At 45.6% G+C, this 21,262-nt stretch overlaps 1 protein-coding gene across 1 annotated transcript; it reads right to left on the bottom strand.

Annotated features, from left to right (window-relative positions):
* Positions 1-286: 286 nt before the first annotated feature.
* LOC147029113 (uncharacterized) lies at positions 287-14,398 on the bottom strand. The gene is given in 4 exon segments (XM_085876193.1): positions 287-361; positions 364-1,790; positions 1,930-2,064; positions 13,906-14,398. Coding segments are annotated over 4 exon segments (2,115 nt in total). The 5' UTR covers positions 14,384-14,398.
* Between the last annotated feature and the right edge of the window lie 6,864 nt (positions 14,399-21,262).

Below are 21,262 nucleotides of genomic sequence, written 5' to 3'. Positions count from 1 at the left end.
CTCCCCCTTTCTCCCATCAAAGACCATAACCACAAACCCATCTACTTTCTCAACAACCCTCTTGAAGAGGTTTAGTCACTCAAACTATTGGGTCTCATGCTCAGCCAAGCCACATTTTGAAGTTGGCCTTCAAATCCAGACCAGACATCCTCAGTCTGACTTCCTCCACTGTCGCTATCCTGCATGGATCCTCATATGCGAATTCAAATCACCTTTATGAGAGAAACCTTTGTCACAGCAGAGCATTTGTCAGGTCGCTCTCCTGTTTGGATTGTCAAATGGGAATTCAAATCACCTTTTTGAGATAAACCTTTATCAGAGACAGTGCTTTTTATAAGGTCGCTCTCCTGTATGGATCCTCATATGATGTTTCAAATCACCTTTTCGGGAGAAACCTTTATCACAGACAGAGCATTTGTAAGGTCGCTCTCCTGTATGGATCCTCATATGCATATTCAAATCACCTTTTCGAGAGCAAGCTTTATCACAGACAGAGCATTTGTGAGGTCGTTCTCCTGTATGGATCGTCATATGCTTATTCAAACTCTCTTTTTGAGAGAAACCTTTATCACAGACAGAGCATTTGTAAGGTCGCTCTCCTGTATGGATCCTCATATGCTTATTCAAATTACCTTTTCGAGAGAAACCTTTATCACAGACAGAGCATGTGTGAGGTTGCTCGCCTGAATGGATCATCATATGCTTGTTCAAATAACCTTTGTTTGAGAAACCTTTATCACAGACAGAGCATTTGTGAGGTCGCTCTCCTGTATGGATCGCCATATGATGATTCAAATCACCTTTTCGAGAAAAACCTTTATCACAGACAGAGCATTTGCAAGGTCGCTCTCCTGTATGGATTGTCACATGCATATTTAAATCACCTTTTTGAGAGAAACCTTTATCACAGACAGAGCATTTGTAAGGTCGCTCTCCTGTATGGATCCTCAAATGAATATTCAAACTGCCTTTATGAGAGAAACTTTTTTCACAGACAGAACATTTGTAAGGTCGCTCTCCATTATGGATCGTCAAATGCATATTCAAATGGCCTTTATGAGAGAAACCTTTATCACAGACAGAGCATGTGAAAGGTCGCTCTCCTGTATGGATTGTCATATGCGTGTTGTAAGCACCTTTTTGAGAGAAACCTTTGTCACAGACAGAGCATTTGTGAGGTCGCTCTCCTGTATGGATCCTTATGTGCACATTCAAAGCACTATTTTGAGAAAAACCTTTTCCACAGACAGAGCACTTGTAAGGTCGTTCTCCAGTATGGATCCTCATATGCATCTTCAAACTACCTTTATGAGAGAAATCCTTATCACAGACAGAGCATTTGTAAGGTCGCTCTCCTGTATGGATCATCATATGCTTATTGAAATCACCCTTATGAGAGAAACCCTTATCACAGACAGAGCATTTGTGAGGTCGCTCTCCTGTATGGATTCTCATATGCATATTCAAAACACTTTTTTGAGAGAAACCCTTATGACAGACAGAGCATTTGTGTGGGCGTTCTCCACTGTGGGTCCCCATGTGTATTTTGATGTCTCTCGGTGAAGTAAAATCTACACTGCAGATATTACACTTATAATGCACTTGCCTTTCGATAACCTTTTTGGGTTTTTTTAATTGAACATTGATCTTTGTGCTGTTTTCACCAGATGTGCACTTGTATTTTGAAGGTCGTGAGTCTTGTTCTTGGGATTGTTTCTTCAAAATAAACATCTTCTTCACTGTCAAGCTGCACCTGGACCTCATCTGCCCAATTGGACTTCTTGATTGTTCTACATAAACAAAAAGCAAGAAGTTATTTTCCATTTTTTAGGTGAAACTCAAAATGTAAAATATTTCAGGATTTCAATTTTTATTTTAAAAACACTGAATTCAAAAGATTGAATGTTAATTTTGAAGGTTTCTGCTCACCTGTTGCAGAACAGACAGGACTGCCATTTGTCAAATGAGCATCTGAATCTTCCTTTTTGGAATGATATGTTAAAGTTTCTGAGACAGATGAATCGTTCTGTTGTCTGGAGTCGACATTGACAGGATAGACATCACCTGAAAATAATGAAGCACATGAAGTTTAAAACACTGAAAAATATAAATCAGGTAGTATGCAATGGACATCACTTCCACTGTTAGAATGAGGCTCCATCATGCTGCCACCAGTATGGGAGATGAAGTGAGTTGTTTACAACAAGAAATATGTATGTATAATGTCTATATGTAAAAAATATATATATATATATATATATATATATATATATATATATATATACATACAGTAAGTCCTCGCTTTTCGCAAGGGTTGTGTTCCTGGAAAACCTTATGATAAGCGAAACTGTGTTAAACAAAACATATTTTCCCATAGAAACCAATGTGTTAAAGGGGGGATGTGTTTTTGGCTCGAAATTTTTTGGACATAAACACAAATAAACAAAACACACTCCTCGGGTAGTGGCGACTTACCCCGAGGCTGGAGGAACGGAGTTGATTGCGGTGGACAAGTCACACTTGCGGAGTGGCAGAATTGTCCCCCTCTTCACTTGACACTGTGCTGTCACTTTCTTCACCAGTGGGAACGGTCTCTTGGCAGCTGGTTGAAGGAGCATCCTGGATGGTGGATGGAGTTGGTGCTGCATCTTTTGGCTTGAAAAATGCATGGAGAGTGGGCTGGATGGCTTTCTTTTTCTTTGCTGCATAAAGTTCCTTGTAGCAACAAACGGCATCATTAACAACACGGCTAAAATCAGTGCTCCTTTTAAGATTTGGATCTTGCTCGATAACAAATTCTATGGCATTTTCAAACGAGCTGAGGATTTGGCTGAGGTTTTTCATGGTGAGATGCTTGGATGAAGGTGTCACAGCATCTTCTTCTTCCTCAAGAGCCCACTGCTGTTCCAACTCCATAAGATCTTCATTGCTTAAGGGTTCTGCATGAGACTCCAGTAAGTCATCCACGTCCTCTTAGTCAACCTCTTCAAAACCAGCCTCCTGTGCCAAGTCTACAATTTGACTTGTAATCAATGGAACATCAGCAAACCCCGTGAAATTGTGGACACACTCAGGCCACACTTTCTTCCACACAGCGTTCATTGTGGAAGCACTCACCTCCGCCCATGAATCCTTAATGTTTTCCAAAGCCATTTTTATGTTGTATGTTCGCCAAAACTCCTTGATTGATAGCTTGTCCTTATCAGTTTTTTTGATAAGCTGCAGCATGTTATGCTTAACATAATATGCTTTAAAAGCAGCAATAACTCCCTGATCCATAGGCTGTAAAAGTGAGGTAGTATTTGGTGGTAAAAATACTACCTGCACGTTTTCACACCAGTCTTCCATTTGCTGAGGATGGGCAGGAGCATTGTCTACAAGCAGCAAAGATTTGTTGTCAATGTTGTTCTCCTTGGAGATACTTCTCAACATGATTGGAGAAGTAATTGATCACGTAATCGTGGGTCAATGCCCGAACAAACTACGTGCTTTTTCTTGCATCACAGCAAGAGATAAAGGCATGCGACGTTTAGTTTGATCTTCTATCCACACACATAATAAACGCTTCATGTTGTGCATGGCACCATCTCTCATTCTCGTTAGTGTCGTTGCACTCGAACTGGTCGCAATCTGTGATATTTTCTTTATCTTTGCCGAACTTTGAACAATCGAATGTACAGTCGATGCAGCGATTGCTGCGCGTGGCCGATTTCCGTTGTCCCTTCACCTCGTTCATGTCTTTTAATTATATCCAATTTCACCTTCAATGTGACAGCCTTTCGTTGTCTCTTGAAACGAGGTGTGCTCGGCAAAAGACTTGCGGGTTGCTTGGGATTCATACTGGAAGGTATGCAGGCGAGCGTGAAGAGAATACGTACAGTACAGCATACAGTACATGCGCAGTAAAGTGAAAGTGTGTTTATGCGCATTCTGTGTGATTGTTGTTTTTTGCAGGCAGTTTGGAACTTTTTTTGCGTTTTTCCTTGCAATGACATTACGATAGGCATAAAATGTTTGCGATAATTGAAAAATTGGTTATTAAAACTAAATTACGAAAAATCGAAACTACGATATGCGAACTTCCGGTTAGCGAGGACTTACTGTGTATATATATATATATATATATACACAAAAAACATATGTATATACATACATTTTCAAACACACATAAACGTATCCATACATCTATGTATAATTCCAGCAATCTGTGTGTGTGTCTGTTTCTCGACAATCACTGGTCCGATCTAATTGAAACTTGCCAGGTATATTGCTGGGGCCTTGAGGATGTGCCTTTTCAAGGCTTGATATTAATCAGACAATTGCTTCCCAAGTTATGGCCATTTATTTACCAACCATTGACAGGACACGGTGCTGCGTAGGCGTGGCCAATGGGGAAGAGAACCTCAGCCACGTTCCCCATTGCGAGGGAAATGGCATGCGTGATTGAACGGCCGTGGGTGAGAGGTCGCTGTACGTGAGGGAGATGGCAGTTGGCATGCGGGAACACGCAACCGCATGTCCGATTGTCATGGTGAGGTGTGTGAGCGTCGTGGCACGTGGGAGTTTGTGCGCGAGAGTGCAACGACGACGGTGCCTGACGGTGGACAAAGGCCGAGTAGCGGCCGTAGCTAATTTGGGGACCGTGCAGGGTTTGCACGGCAGCGCGCGCGGGGTCCGTGCTGTGCTACGCACGAGGACGCCACGTGCGTGCATGCGGGAGTGAAGCCTGGTCCGTAAACGCATGCGGTGGATTAGCCGATCCCGCAAATGGACAGAAGGTAGGCTGGATATGGATTTGGACTGGATGGGTTCTCCACGCGAGCGTGTGTAAAGCTCCAAAGAACAGAGCACATGTGTGCGCGTGGGGAATCCCTCGAAGCGCGAGGCTTGTTTTAATGCACAGGGTGACGTCATGGCTGCACGTATGGTTGGAATCCGGCAGAAGGAAAATTCCTGCCGGAAGGTACCGTCCGAGAAGGGACGAGGTGCGCGGAGCGCGAGCAGCTGCCATGACGTCACGGGGAGAAAGCGCAGGTTGCGAGTTTTCGCGCTGGTGGGCGCACAGAAAAAAAAAAACAAGCCTCGCTTGGGGTGAACAGGATTCCCTGGGCAAGGGGTGGAAGACACCCCTGGCCCGGGCACAGGATACCACTAGTTAGGGGGATGGGTTAGTGTTAGTTACACCGGCTCCATGGGGCAGGGATAAGTCCTCATGGAGCCCGTGGAATGGATTAGGTAGAGGGATTCAGGTTAGATTTAGGATGGAGTATGGGATTATTTGAGGACAGTGACAGACTTTGAGTGTGTAGTGGGGACGTAGCTTAGCTACGTAGAGTAAATGGAATGTGCTACTAGTTTAAGGGATGACGAGGGAGCACGAAGTAGATAGGGAATTTTGCTAGAAGAATGGCAGTGATCAGCGATGTTGAGAAATGAATGGAAAAAGTACATGATGAGTGAGTGAGGGCCAGCGAGCCTATGTGTATGGAGTGAATGTGGAATGCATGGTGCGATGAGTGATTGGGGGGAGGACCGATTCCCACCCAAGGGACCCCGGGGTCAGTGTAATGTGAGTTAGTGGGTTAGTCAAATTGACAAAATGGAGGTCGTTTTGCTGTTGGTGGGAATGTAGGCTCGAAACCCGTGTGGAGGGGTGCAGGAGCCCTGTTGACGGGCTGGGAGCATGGCTGCGAACGGTGAGTATCGCTTAGTGGGTACCCCGGGCACCGGGCTAGTCGGCCGCGGTAGGCCAAGGGTCCATGGGGGGCTGGGATAGTGTAGTGGGCACGGGTGGGCCCGCATGATGCGGGGCCCGGGGCGCCATTGGCAGCGTCGGCAGTGCAATGGGCACGGGCACCTAGGGAAGGGGCCCGGGGCGCCAGCCTACCATGTGAGCGTTCAGGTGAGTAGCCATGGAGGGCACTCCCCAGTGTTTAGGGAGCTGGTAGGCTCGGAGGCAGTTGCAGGGCCCGGGGGTGCCATAGTTTGAGAATCGGCAGAGGGTAGTTCCTGCCAAGGGAGCCACGCGTCCCGGCCATGAGACCGTGTGAGGGTACGGGAAGAAAATTGGAGGGCAAGGTCCAAATTTGTGAGGACACCAACACAGGCGACAGGAATCTTGGTTGTTAGAATCGATAGTTTAAGCGAGAGTTGCTTTTGGAAAGCCCCGGGGTAGTTAACAGTTAAATGGTTAGGGTAGATAGGAAGTGTACCCCTCCGCACCATCCATCCCTTCGCTCTCGTTGTGGGCCGCTGGACCCACTTTGGGTTGAGATCGCTGAAGTCTGAGGAGGTCGTTCTGAGGCTTGGATTGGGCCTCGACACAGGACGCTAGCTCTCCCTTATTCCCCTCCGGGAAGGGAACGTAGGGGTTGGGAGTAGGCTCGGAGACAGGATAACTTAGCCGGACAGAGACCATAAAGGGGGTTAGGGAGACGATTTATAGAAGGTGAAATAAAAAATAAAATAAAATAAAACAAGAAAATAAGATGGGGCTAAATTTGGGTTAGTTTGCAAATTAAGGGGGTGGGTATGGACAGAGACAGGCAAAGGCGATCGGTTGGGAGGGAGACAGTTGGGTAGGTCTGAGCCCGCCTTCCGAGTGGCCAGCACCACCGCACTCCCTCCATGAACCTCCAGTACAAGACAAGAGGCCAGCCAGCTTCATCTGCTGGCTGTTTTTACTACAAGGCCTGTGCCGGTCAGCTTCACCACCGGCCTGTTTTGCTACAACGGCCTTGTCTTGCCTTGCCATGCCTTGTCTGCCTGCCTTTGCCTTGACCCCATGCCTGCCAGCCCTTGTTGCATTTGCCCATCCATTCATTACCATGTGTGCCAGGATCATCGCATGTGCTGCAGCGACTGCCCCTGTAGGCAGCCAAATCATGGGACTGCATTGGCAGCCCGTGCACCGTTTTTGTTGCATTTGCCCCATTTCTGTCCATTACCATGCGCGCCAGGATCGTCACGCGTACTGCAGGGACTGCCCTGTAGGCAGCCACATCACGGGACTGCATTGGCGGCCCGTGCACCGTGTTGTCCATCCATCCATCTGCACCATGGGACTGCATTGAGCAGCCCGTGCACCATTTTGTTTGCTTGCATCAGTGCCCATTCAGTGTTCTGCAGGGACTGCCTTGCAGGCAGCCGCACACGGAGACTGCATTGGTGCAGCCCGTGCACCGTTTTGTATTCACTGCGTTCATTTCACGGGGGAGGCCGAGGACTGCGTTTGAGCAGCCGGCCACATTCCCTGTCACCTGCATTGGATTAATGAGCCAGAGATTGCATTTGGGTAGCCTGGCTCCCTGTTTCACGCAATGGCTTGTGGGATGACATTGTTGTGTGTTTTTCTTTTCCCACAGAGGACATCAGTCCTGGGCCATGGTTTCGTGTAAAATTATAAGTTAAGGTTAAGGTAAATTGTATAGGAGTTGCGCCCCCTGCATGTTTGTCATAGCGCCGGCAATTTATTTAAGTCGTCTGTATGAGTGAGTTTGTTTAGTTAGTTACACAGCCCGTTGGTTATTTATTTTTGGGACACGAATACGCTAAATGTCGCACTCAGGGATCCGAAGATAAAACGTACTGGGGGAAACTTACACATGATGGCACACGAAAATTCGACGACTCGGGACGAGTCTGTAAAAAGGGGAGGGGGTCGTGTTACGGTTGTGGAAATTCGCAGAGAACCATAAATGATATCCCCAAGATCAGTTATATCGCTAATTGTGTGTTCACATCAATTTCCCCACCGTTGTTTAATAGGTATTATTTGTGAGGACAGGGCTGTGATCTTGAGTTAGCCGTTATTCTTTGCTCTCGTTATTTTGGACCAACCACACCACCAACCACCTTTTCCACAAGCGCCCAACCACACCACCCTCACGACGCCAACCATGCCACCATTACAACAACTACGATCACCTCAACCACCAAACACACCAACAACCACCTTTTCCACAAGCGACCAACCATGCCACCATTACAACAACCACGATCACCTCAACCACCAACCACACCACCAATCACCATCTCCATAACCATGCTACAACCCTCTCCGCATCGAAAACCGTCTCTGCCATGGAGAAAGAAGAAGACGTTCCGATAACGCACAGATTTTTCCTCTTACTTTCCCGCGCTTCGGGACGGGGGAGGGGCGAGTGGAGAGAGAATAAAGAAGAGCGACCGGGAATGACTGCCACGAAAAACCCCGACCCAAGAGGAAAACGCCCCCCTTCTGGAAGTTTCCCGCAGGAGCTGGAAGGAGGGCGAGGCGGGAAGCCGAGGGGGATAAAAGCCCGCGCTGGAAGAGCGAAGGGGGCTGTCGAGCTGTCTTGGTCTATAGGTTGGTTGTTGGTCGGGTCGGTGGAGGTCTCGGTCTGGGTGGAGCAGCAAGTCTGTGGAAGTCTCGGAAGTGTGGAGTTGTGGGCAGCCACGTTTGAGCCTGGAGTCCCCGCAGTCGGTGAGGAGCTTGAGAGGGTCCACCGAGGGTCGACCAACCAAGTCACCACGAGGGTGAAGGTAACCTGCGGCGGCCTCTTGGAGTTCCTTCAGTCAACCAAGCTCCTTGAACATAAAGGCCTACGGGTCAAGTCTGACTCCCTTGCCTTTGAAGGGGTCTTTCTTTGCTTTTATTTGTGTGAATGTTGTGGCGCCATGTCCCGCAAGTAGAACTGTGCAAGTGCTTGTAAATAATAATAATAGATGGTTGTAGTTCTTCTTGTTGTTCTTTTCTTTGCCTTGCATAAATGTATACGCGCATGACTGCATACGTGCTATTATAAATAAATGTCCTTGTATGAATGTTAATCCGTTCGTTGTGTCCTCTTTCCCCATTGAACCGCCGTATTGCTCTCGGAATTTAGCGGGCTTTTAAATAGCCGATAATAGAATCGGGTCCAACGAGGCCTGGCGATAATAAACCGCTCGGTTATCCCTGAACGGAACGAACCGCTTAAGCGGTTCGTGTCTGAGCAGGCCTCGCTGAGGTACGATCTCTCGGTAGGCTGCCTGTGCAAATACTTAGGTATATCGATTAATTCGGCGATTGACCCTGTCACGCGCGGGTAGCACATTGACTAGGCCATGGTGTGCGCATTGGAGCACATCCGTGACTGGTTTTCGGCGTTGTTCCGGAAAGTCGCGACTGAATTGTCCGTCCGGTGGGCGGGACGGCCGCCATTGGCTAAAGCGGCTGTTCGCACGCTGGGCGGGCGGAGAATTCGTAACAATATTGTTACGAATTTGGAATTCGATTGCACACAACATACAGGTTCCTTTAGTCAGCCATGTCGATAAGTGCTTGTTCCCTAGATAGCTCACCTTCCATTGTTTAAATGTTCAGAAATCGATTAGATGCGCTGCGGATCGATTTAATAGTTTGGGAACGAACAATGGAGACATCCCTCCCCCTCTTCTGTGAAGAGCAAGAAGAACCTTGCCGTCCCGTGACTCATGATGTCAACAACTCCCTCCCACCCGTGGCGAGCAGGGGATGGAGCACGAGGGCATGAGTCATGAGTCACGCCGGGAGCGGGAGAAGGGCGGGAGAAGGATAAGAGGAGATCTTTTCTTTTGTTCGTGGGCAGAGTTGGAGAAGGGAGTTGAGAGTGGCCGTTCAGCAGACCTTCGGGTCCTGTTTGGCTTGGGTTGGGGTTGAGGCCTTCGGAAGCTTTTTGCTTCGGCTGGCTCAGTGAGCTTCGGCTGAGGCCTGGCTCGGGAGGAGGCTTTTTGGAGGCTTTTTGCTTTGATGGTTCCGTGAGCTTCGGCTTCTGCTGGGCTCGGGAGAGCTTTTTACTTCGAGCTGCCCTGTTTTGGAAGAAAGTTAAGCCGGTCGCTCGGCTCGAGCTGCGAGTGGTGGCTTCTTCTTCTTCTTCTTCTTCTTCTTCTTCTTGGTTTGTGGAGCTCTTAGTTCTCCATTTTGGTTCCCGGCTTGGTCCCGTTGAGGTACAATATCTCGGTAACCTACCCGCGTGAATAATTAGGGAAATCGAAGATTTGGCGATCGGACCCTGTAGCGCGGGTAGAGTAAGGACAAGGTTGTGGTGTGGTTGAAAACAAACCCGTGGCTGGTTTTCGGCGTTGATCCAGAAAGCCGCGACTGGATTGTCTGTTCGGTGGGCGAAGCGGCCGCTATTGGTTAAACGCGGTCATTCGCACGCCTGCGGGTGGAAATCTACAACAATATATATGCCAAGTTTCAGGAAGTTTCGATGAAAACTGTAAGCTGTGAAACAAAAGAGTCCACAAGAAGAAGATGAAGAAAAACAACGTGAGTAAGACATAAAGATCCTCCACTAGGATCTATTATTAAAAAAAAAAAAATTTAACAAGAATAATAATAATAACGGTCTCTTAAAACGCTTCATCTTCCTCTTACACACGTGTGGTTCTCTTTGCTGAATCACAATTCACGAATCTTTTTCTATTTCAACAGACTGCTCTCAATTTGACCTTTCCTTCATACCTTGTCTAAAAATTCTAACTGTTACAATGTTTCTTCTCTCCATTCTCTTACATCACCGTTATTGCATCCATCAAGAAATGTCTTTCGTCGCATTTCCGAACTAAAATTTTTAAAAACTCCAGTTTGCTATGCATGTTCACTTTCCATCAATTATTCTTTTTTTCCAATTTCAGTGCCAATTCACCCCTCTCACCCCTCCCACTCAAAGCAACCATCACATTCTTCCCCCTCACCTTTCTCAAAAACTCCCCACCCACCCTTCTCCCTCCATTCACCCCCCTCACTCACCCTTCTCAAAGTTGCCCCCCCTCACACCCACCAAAGCTGCCTCCTTACCCTGCTCCCTATCCTCCATCTCATCACTCCACCACCTCAAATCCTCAACTGCCTTCTGCACCCTCTCTTATTACTCTCCAATGTATTTCTACCCAGCACCACAGAGCCTTTTCAACTCATCTGACCCCCTCCCCTCGCTCTTCTGTAAACCCCCACACTCTTTCAACAACTCTCCTTACCTCCCCCCCCCTCCTCCCTTGTCCAACACTCACCCTCCCTCCCATCCCCAGCACCCAAAGCCTCCTCCCCTCCCTCATCATTAACAGTGTGGACCTCAAATATCCGGGACCGCTCAAATCTTACAGATCTTTCCACACAGGTTGCCACTGAAAAACCAGACATAATCTGCCTAACAGAAACTTTCCTCCCTCAAGACGTGTCTGACTCCCTTGTATCTCTCCCTGGTTACTCCCTCCTCCAGTATGACAGACCTGAGCTTCGTCCTGGTAGAGGAATTGCTCTTTTCATTAAAGACTGTATTCTTCACTCTCCATGCACTGCCCTCACTCCTCCACACCCCCAGGAATACCTCTGGCTACATCTTCCCCTCCACTCCCGCCTCAAGTTTACATGAGTGCGGTACAGTCCACCAAACAGTGATGACTCCATTTACGCCTCACTATCCAAAAACATGGACCAACTTCTATCCTCTCATCCGAACTCTCTCTTCCTCATATGTAGTGACTTCAATTGTCATCATGTCAGTTGGCTGGGTGTGGGTACCTCTCTCTCACCTGACATGGCACTTCAGCAAAAGACTTCTGCGACTCATTGGGACTGATTCAATCGGTCAACTTACTGACCCGGATCTCAACCAATTATGTTCATCTCTTCTGGATCTGATTTTGACAAATTCCACTGAAAATATCTGCTGCTCTTCCCCCACTCCAATCGGTTCTTCTGACCACATGCTTGTCAAAGTGTATATCTCTCTGGCTGTTATCAGAGAACCACCTCAGCACCGTCGAGTCTGGCATTTCACTCAGGCTGACTGGAAGGGTCTCCAAGCAGCCATCAAACTTGTAGACTGGTCTCCCATTCCCACTTTCTCAAACATCAACTCATCCTGGGAATTCTTTCAAAGAAACTTGATCTCTCTCGTGCACAGATTTATCCACTCTCATCTTCAGATGTCCTACCCTTCCTCATGCCCATGGTTCACTGAAGCTTGTGGCAAAGCAGTTGTTCTGAAACAACTTGCCTTTGCCTCATGGAAAGCAAACCCATCTGAGGGTAATCTCAATTCCTTCCATAAAGCACGGAACAAGTGTGTGTCTATCCTCAGGAGAGCCAGAAAACATCTTTCGAATCTCAAGTCTGAACTCTCAAACCTCTCTCCCACCTCCAAATCCTGGTGGCATCTAATCAAATCTGATTCTGGTGTATGTTCCCCCTGCATCCCCTCCCTTACCTCAAATGGCCGCACTGCTGACACCGCATGTGAAAAGGCTGAATGCCGAAACTCGGTGTTTGCATCTAAATCTTGTGTCCGAAACCCATCGCTTTCTGTACCCACACACCCAGTCGCACACAACTGTCCCTGGACTCGGTGTCCTTGTTTTCTGACAAAGTGGAGAGCTTGCTGTCAAACCTTGACTCAGATTCTGCAACTGGTCCAGCCGGCATCAGCCCATCTGTCCTAAAAACATGCTCCTCTGCTCTTGCTCACCCTCTCTCTGTTCTACACATTCTCTCATTTGCTCAAGGTCATCTGTCATCTGCTTGGAAATCAGCAAACATGACCGCCCTGCATAAAAAAGGTGCAAAAACAGACCCCTTCCACTCCAGACCAATCAGCCTTCTCCCAATCATCAGCAAGGTTATGGAATCCATCAACACTTCAGACATGAAATCCTTCCTCTTCTTCAATGGCTTGATTTCCGATCATCAATTTGGTTTCAGATGAGATCACTCGACCCGAGTATGCTGCTTCTGCTCTCCCAACAATGGATGGAGACATGAAATCAGAGCTATATCCCAAGTCATATCATGTGCTTTTGACATGGTCTGGCACCGTGCCCTGCTCACCAAACTCTCTTCCTATGGTAGACAACGCCATCTCCACTCATGGCTCGCAGACTTCCTCTCCTGTCGCAGTCAACGTGTGGCTGTAAATGGAGTTCTCTCATCCCCTCTTCTTGTCCAGGCTGAAGTTCCTCAAGGCAGCGTTCTGGGCCCTGTTCTTTTCCTGGTTTTCATCAATGATCTCTCCGACTCTGGAAAATCCTCTTTATCTCTCTGCTGATGACTCCACCTCTGCAGTACCATCTGTCATCTCTCAACCAGCAAGCAACAGCTTCTTCGCTCTCTGCAGATCTGGATAAAATCACAAGCTGGTCAAACACTTGGAACATGTCTTTCAATCCTGACAAATCTCAAACTCTTACTATATCTTTCCGAAAAGATGATCTGGAACACCCCTCCGCCCCCCCCCCCGAAATCTACTTTCTCAACAATCCCCATTGAAGAAATTCTTTCATTCAAGCTTTTGGGCATCACTATCTGAAAGGATTTAAAAGGAAATCTAACACAGGTGAAGGCCATTCAGCCCATCATGCCTGCACGAACAAATACTTTGATACCCCCATTAATCCACCCCAAACCCACCTCCTTCAAATTCCTTCTTTCATTCCTGAAAGTCCCTGTTGTATTCATCTTGTATATCCCACATTCCCTACCCCCATCCCTCTCCCTTCCACAGATCTCCCAATGTCTGTTTCCAACTGTCCTTCCCTCTCGTCTCATGACCCCCTTGCTGTGCGGTTTGTTAGCTCTCATTTGAGCCTCGACAATGTATACAAAAAAAGAAAACTCGTTTCCCCCTATAGGATGTCCCTTATGCTGTCCATGCTTATACAAGGGGTAAAAAAACTACTTCCTGCATGTGTATGACTTAAATGTGCTGTTAAACATGGAACACTTTGGAATTTAATGCGATTTAGAAGAAATAACATTGACTTTGTTGATCGAGAATTAAAACGTCTTCAACAACACAAAATTGTTCCAAAAGAGATTCCATAAGTTACAAGAAAAAAAAAACATTAATGGTTCACCATCTAGGTATTTCTTGACATGGGAGGGTGTATAAGATAGTGACATACCAAATTTGGGTGTTAATCCATCATCCTGATAGTGGAGGTTGCAGACATCACTGAAAACGATTCCCCGGAAAGCAGGAACTTTTTCCAGCTGCACATTTTGGAATCCAATAAACTTTTGGGAGAAACTGGAAAGTTCTCGAATAACATTCTCCAAGTTGATGAACAGACTTCCCAACAGAGAAGACCCCGCAAGCTGAACTACCTGCGGCTTCAAAAACGATTTCACAAATTTACAGAAGTCAGCATACATTGCAAATTTAAATTTCTCTTTGGCGAGAGAGAGGAGCTCTGTTTGCAATGAATCGGAGTCTGCACAAACTCGAATAATCTTCTCATTCTCAATTCCAAGAATATTGATCACTGCTTGGGCTGTTTCTGCTCTCAGACCTTGTGATTGGAGCAATTCCAAGAAGTTGTCCATTTCACCGATGATCTGCCAGGGACACAAGGCATTGTTAACAAAGGAAAGGTTATCCATGTTATTTTCTTCAAAGGGACACCAATTTTTGTAACATATTAATCACACACATGCACATTATCTTCTGTTTTCGTTTTCAAGGTACACAAAAAACAAAACAAACAAACAAAAAATTTTTTTTTCCATACGAACGCCTGTTCCTACGGACAGAGTTCTATGGACAGTTCCTTGGACTTCTTGTCAGAGTTTCTGCTCTGACGTGCGCCATCAACTGTAGGACCACATATAGAAATGTGTTTCTTTCTAAATCATGTCCAATCAATTGAGTTGGCCACAAGTGGACTGCAATCAGGTTGTTGTGACATCTTAAGGATGATCAAAGGAAATTGTATGCACCTGAGCTCAATTCAGAGTGCCACAGCAAAGGGGTTGAATACTTATTGACTGAGGACATTTCAGCTTTTCATTCTTAACCGATTTATAAAAATTTCTAAAAACACGTTTTCATATTGTAATTATGGGGAATTTTGTGTCGATCGGTGCCAATTTTTTTTTTCAATTTAATCCATTTTAAATTCAGGCTGTAACTCCAGAAAATGTGACAAAAGTTGATGGGTGTGAATACTTTCTGAAGGCAGTGTAGATTTTCATAACAAGATCACTCCAACTGGTTTTACATCAAACCCCTCTAACATTTCAGCATGACATTCCTATCTCTACCAACTACTACAACAACTGTACAACTTCAATGGCTCCAAATATATCCACCTTTTTGTGGGCTCCGCCATGGGATAAAGTTTGGGCCAGTCTTTCACGAACTGGCTGGTCAAGCCTGACGTTTGACTGAAGGCGATTAAGGAAGTAATTTGAAATTTGTTTGCACCCTCCTTTTTTGTTATGGTAGAATCCAAGACGACTTAAAATTGTCATCGCTGCCAAAGACGCTTCTACAAAGTATTGACTCAAGGGGCTAAAAGTTTTACAAACACATTGAACATGAAAGGCAGAAACATCGAATTTAGACATTTCTGTCTTTCATTTTCACTAAATTTACAAGGCTTTCTAAAAACATTTTTTCACTTTGTCATTATGGGGTATTTTGTGTATATCGGTGACAAAAAAAAAAAAGTAAATTTAATCCATTTAAAATCCAGGCTGTAACAACAAAATGTGAAAAAGTTGTGGGGTGGTGAATATTTTCTGACAGCACTGCATTGTCACGAGCTGTTTTTGCTCAATCTCCCTAAGGGCCCTGTCACACCTTGATGTTTTAGCCAGCAATGGCAACGTATAAAAATGTATGTAAAACGTTGGTGTACGCTGAAATTTTGATGTTTTTTTTAAGTTTTGGACGTATTCATAACGAGTTGGACGTATGCATAACGTATTAGTAACGCACACAGAACGTTTTAATCACATATAGATAACTTAGACCAACGAATGATTAGTGTGTTGTCGGCGTTCACAACCTATGCCCAACGATAGTCTAATGTATGCATAGCGCGCTGCACATATCGCCGACGATCACGTGGCGTAGCCTATTAAAAAGCTGCCGCACGCCGATTTAAATCGTAACCGCCTGAGAATTGGAAGTGTCAACATCGCAGTCACACCTTGACGATTTAGCCAGCGTATGCCGATCTCTGAAAAATTTGTCTAAAACGCTGGCACACGTCGAATGCGTTATGGGTAAGTTGTGTATATGTTAAGAACACGCTGAAAAACACTGCCATACGTCGTAATACGCCTTGTACATGCTTTTTTTTTTTGTACATTTTCAAGCATGCTGAAAATTTTACGGCGTACTCGCTGTATGGCTCACACGTTCCGCTATGCTGGGAATAAGTTGTAGGCACGATATGCGATCGTTAACACAAGTTCCTTGTAAGTTACTCATAAGTCGAAACACGTCGAGGTAATGTTTAGCATACCCGAAACTTATTTCCTCCGTCAAGGTACATTTTCTTTTTTTCTCCTTGGCTCCGTGAAGGCACGTGACGAAATATCTGAAGTTGTTGTTGTTGTTGTTGTTGTTGTTTTTTTTAAGTCTATCACGAATTTTAAAACATATTCGGACATTTGCTTTTAAGTTGAGACGTCGACGTGACAATATCCTCAAACAGAAAATATTCACAGAGGAGGAACTAAGAATAAGACGAGCAAACTGAAGAGGCAATCGGACGTGACGTAACAGCACGTGACGGAATATCGGAAGTTGGTGTTGGTTTTTAAAAAAAAAATTTAAACGCTGCCAATACGCCATTATACGGTAGCTGTAAATTTGAAACACGTTCAGTAAGTTATGTGGTCATCCGGAAGACGTCAATCAAATACGTCTACATGCGTCAATATGCGTTGGAGGTACGTTACTCATAGATTCAAAGCACGTTACTCAGGTTAGAAATAAGTTTTGGGTACGCTAAGCATTACCTCGACGCATTTCGACTTATAAGTAACTTACAAGTAACGCGTGTCGATGTGTGCCAACGATCGCATAACGTGCCTCGACGTGTGTCAACGATCGTGTAACGTGCCAACAACACGTTACTCAGAGGTTATAAATAAGTTTCGGGTACGCTAATCATTACCTCGACGTGTTTCGACTTGAGTAACTTACTAGTAACGTGTGTCAACGATCGCATAACATGCCTACAACTTATTCCCAGCGTATGCCGAACGTGTGAGCCATATGCCGGCATACGTCGTAAAATTTCAAGCATGCTAAAATTTGCGGACAACCGCAAAGTACAACAATTAAAGCCAGCGTACTACGACGTATGGCAATGTTTTTCAGCATGTGCTTAACGTATACACAACTTACCCATAACGTATTCGACGCGTGCCAGCGTTTTAGACAAATTTTTCATAAATCGGCATACGCTGGCTAAATCGTCAAGGTGTGACAGCCCCTTAAGATTGATGTCATCACTTCCTCTGTACATGCAGAGCGTTAACAACACCTGGCAAGCTTTGTCACTGCATCATTAGATCAGTTCCTTTAGCGCCTCAACGTTTCTAAATGAAGCAATTTTCTACAACCATCTCTTTTTTAGCCATTCCTTCTTCAAGGACATTTGTTGGGGTACTTTGCTAGAGTTAGGGTAATATTTTGAAAATGAGTCCATCCTTTTCTTCTGTGAAATATATTTCTGGTTATCCTTTATCCTCTGTACGTAAATCTGAAACCGTTTTGTCTAACTTTTTGGTTGTTGAGGCGAAAATGGAAACTGACAAAACAAGAAAAAAATAAGGTGGTGATCTTTCTGATTGTAATATATTATCGATTTTTAGAACTTCAATTATTTCTTGGATCAAGGTGAAATACCTTAACTGTTGCAAATATGGGAAAGAGTCAGAGTTTATTGAGAAATGGTCTGTTAAAAATGTTTTATTTTGTAACAAATGAAGGACGATATTGTTTTTGATATATTCATGAATTGTATATTCTTTTTACTGAAAACTCAATTCTTTTTGTTCACACCTGCTTTGTAAAATATTTTTTTGAAACATGGTTTTGCAACAAAAGCACATAAAAGTCATCCCCCTATCACCCCCTCTTCCCTCTCTGTATTCTCATTTGTGAAGCGACGAGTGGTATTTGCTCGTCTTTAATAACAAGTGTGTGTGTGTGTGTGTGTGTGTGTGTGTGTGTGTGTGTGTGTGTGTGTGTGTGTGTGTGTGTGTGTGTGTGTGTGTGTGTGTGTGTGTGTGTGTGTGTGTGTGTGTGTGTGTGTGTGTGTGTGTGGAGGTGTGTGTGTGTAGGTGTACTCCATAACTCCAAAACCATGAAACCTTGTGGCCAAAAACTTTGCATGCATACCAAGGGAACTCCAAGGGAATGTGTGAATGAAAACTGGGTGTTGGGGTAAATTAAAACACCCCTTTTTGAGATAATTTAGGGGGTGCTCATTCCAAAAACAAAACAAAATAAAGCTGACAGAAATGGTGGCACACCATCTTGGTTAGTCCTCTGTCATATTGCTAGCTTCGGTGCCACCATTTTGTTCAGTCTGCTCAAAAATACTTTGCCTTGGAACCAAGATCACCTCTCATGGACAAATTAAAGTTCTGTATGTTGTCAAAATCTGCCTTCGGATTTGAGGATCCAAACTCGGGGACTAAATAACTGTCAAAATATGGAGTGAAATCCGAAAATTTAAAGAAATTAGCGATTCATATAATTAAGCATATTTATTTATTTATTTCAGAAAGGCTCCCATCCCTCCTTTTGCCTTATCGTCTTAACTCATACCTCCAGAGGATATGACGTCACTCCACTGGGACCGACGATACTTGTCAGAAATCGGAAGATTTTAAGCATCTGTTAAAATTCCCTATCCAAGACGGACCCAGATTGCGCCTATTTCAAAGCACTAAAGAAGTGGAAATGTATAAGTCGGATCTGCTGAACATTTTCAGCATTTTCAACCAGAAGCTTTCCCGACTCTGCAAGGAGGTTCTGAAATTTTAAAAAGTGTGGCAAATCCATGTAGTATTATGGATTGGCTTCGGATATGAAGATTGGATCTCGTGGCCTAAATAACTGTCAAAATCTCAAGTAAAATATGAAAGATTTGAGAAATCAGAGATTCTCAGAACTAAGCGAATTTATTTATTGGTTGATTGATTTGAGGAAGGCCACAGTCCCTCGTTCTGCTCTGTGGGCTTAATTCATATCTCTATAGGATAGGGTGTCATGCTCATGGGACCTGCAAAACTTGGAGGAAACCCAAAGATTTGAAGGACCTATTTTTTAAATTCACTCTTGTAGAGGGGAAAAGGGGTGGGGGGGTGGGGGGGTGGAGGATTGGCATGTCAGGTCTGATGAATATTTTCAGGCCATTTGAACCAGAAGCATTCCTGACTCTGCAAGGTTTTTCTGAGATTTTCAAAAGACAGCGGAAAATCAATATGTTGTTGTTGCGGGGGGGGGGGGGTGGTTAGGGAGAGAAGACCACGAGAGGGGAAGCTACCTCGGGTTCCCACCAGACTCTCCAGAATCGCAGGCCGTCTCACACGAATAACTTCGTAACTCGGTGGGTCGCAAATCGACCGTGAATGCCAATAACTCGACCACGTGACTGAGGGTTCTCAGTCTAATAAATACCGTTTACCTAATGGTCACGTGATGTAACTACCGGGGGAAACGCCCTCGGTACACCTTGTTCAAACCAGATAACCTTACCAGATCAGATGCAGCCGAGCGTAACTGTCCAAGGACGTACTGGTTAGAAAAACAGATCATTGGGGAATAACGTTCTGGCTAGGCTATGATACGGACCATGCTAGACCAAAGAAGGAAAAGATGAAAATGAGCTGGGAACATTTCCATACAAAGCATTTATTTACAACCAAGCGAGGAAAGGTATGTGGCACAGTAAGTGAGGGTTATTATTATGCAGGGATAGCAAGGAACTCATGGGGTGTGACAAAAGGCAAGCAATTTACAAAAGCAGACACAGAGCAGACTTATCCCATGAGAATTTCTACAAACTTAACTAACATGCTATGCTATGCCACACACACACACACACACACACACACACACACACACACACACACACACACACACACACACACACACACACACACACACACACACACAATTAGATAGCCAGAAAGAAAGAGAGCAGATGAGGATAAATGGCCTCACAATACTTGGCGCAGTCGGCCGACCGACATAACTCAGTACGCTTTTGGAGAGGGGGGAATACTGGTGTCTAAGGTGTGAGAGTGGGTCTAGTGTAGTGAAATATGGGGGGGGGGAGCTGCGATGTCGTGCCAGAGGAAACTGTAATTGCGAGTCAGTAATGGATGCTCTTTTGTGCGTTCAAAGGGGACTAGATAGAGAGAAGAGAGAAGAGAGAAGAGAGAAGAGAGAAGAGAGAAGAGAGAAGAGAGAAGAGAGAAGAGAGAAGAGAGGAGAGAGAAGAGAGAAGAGAGAAGAGAGAAGAGAGAAGAGAGAAGAGAGAAGAGAGAAGAGAGAAGAGAGAAGAGAGAAGAGAGAAGAGAGAAGATGCGTGAGGCAGAAGATCCCTAGCCTAGTGTAGCGTGTTCCTCCGTAGGACGCTCCGCTTGACTGTTCCCACCTCAAGAGTTGGCGCGTTATCTCCAGCTTAATCACTTTACCAGAGCTCGTGGCAAGGTGCGCTCCGCACTGGTCCTTCGGTGTAAGCACATCTCAAATCGTACACCATCCGCGAGTGAAGAGCCAGCGACCGGCAGAGGCAACGAAGAGCCCGTGACGGACAGGCAACAAAGAGCAGTGCAGAAGAGGGCAAAGCAGATTGGCGAAGAAGAGGGCCAGCAGTTCCACGATCCGCCTTTTATAAGCCCCACGGGAAGGGTGGGGTGATGACCCGAAGCGACGTGCTGTGACCCAAATCCTGTTTCTCTATTGGGCCACAGCGGCCCCAGCCACGCTCCACCAGGCTCCCGGGGCTGGAAGCTGTCTCATTCGCACATCGGGCATAACACGGTCCGGAGCTCCTTACCAAACTCCTGGATTGCTCTTCCCGAGACGCCCCCCCCCCTGTCTTGCTGTATTCTGGCGACTGGACGAAGGTCGTATCAATCCTACGTGACCACCCGGGACACCCCCAGCAAGATGCGGTTGGTGCTTCCAACGTCCATTGCTTGTCCCCGCATCACGTGGTTCGAGTCCGCTGAGCTGTGCAGCACGCCTCTGTTCCGTGGCGAATTGTATCGATGCAGAGGTACAAAGAGGTGAGGGAATATTTTTCCCGTGTGCGGGAGGTGTTGTTGGTCGAGGTGGTGAGTTTTTGGTGAGCGAGGTGTGAGCAAAGTGAGATGTCGTTAGAAATTGGCGCAAAGGTTTGAATTAAATGGCACGCCATGAGCATGCAATCAAGTGAGTTCGTTCTTCTGGTGATTCCCGCATGGGAGGCTGCGTGGTGTGTTTGCTATTCATGTCGTGGT

The sequence above is a fragment of the Eptatretus burgeri genome, chromosome 4 (assembly GCF_056783735.1).
Source record: "Eptatretus burgeri isolate ZD-2024b chromosome 4, Ebu_testis_v1, whole genome shotgun sequence".
NCBI classification, from domain to species: domain Eukaryota; kingdom Metazoa; phylum Chordata; class Myxini; order Myxiniformes; family Myxinidae; genus Eptatretus; species Eptatretus burgeri.
The sequence above is the reverse complement of the archived record's forward strand: the minus strand, read 5'-3'. Positions and strand labels throughout refer to the sequence as shown.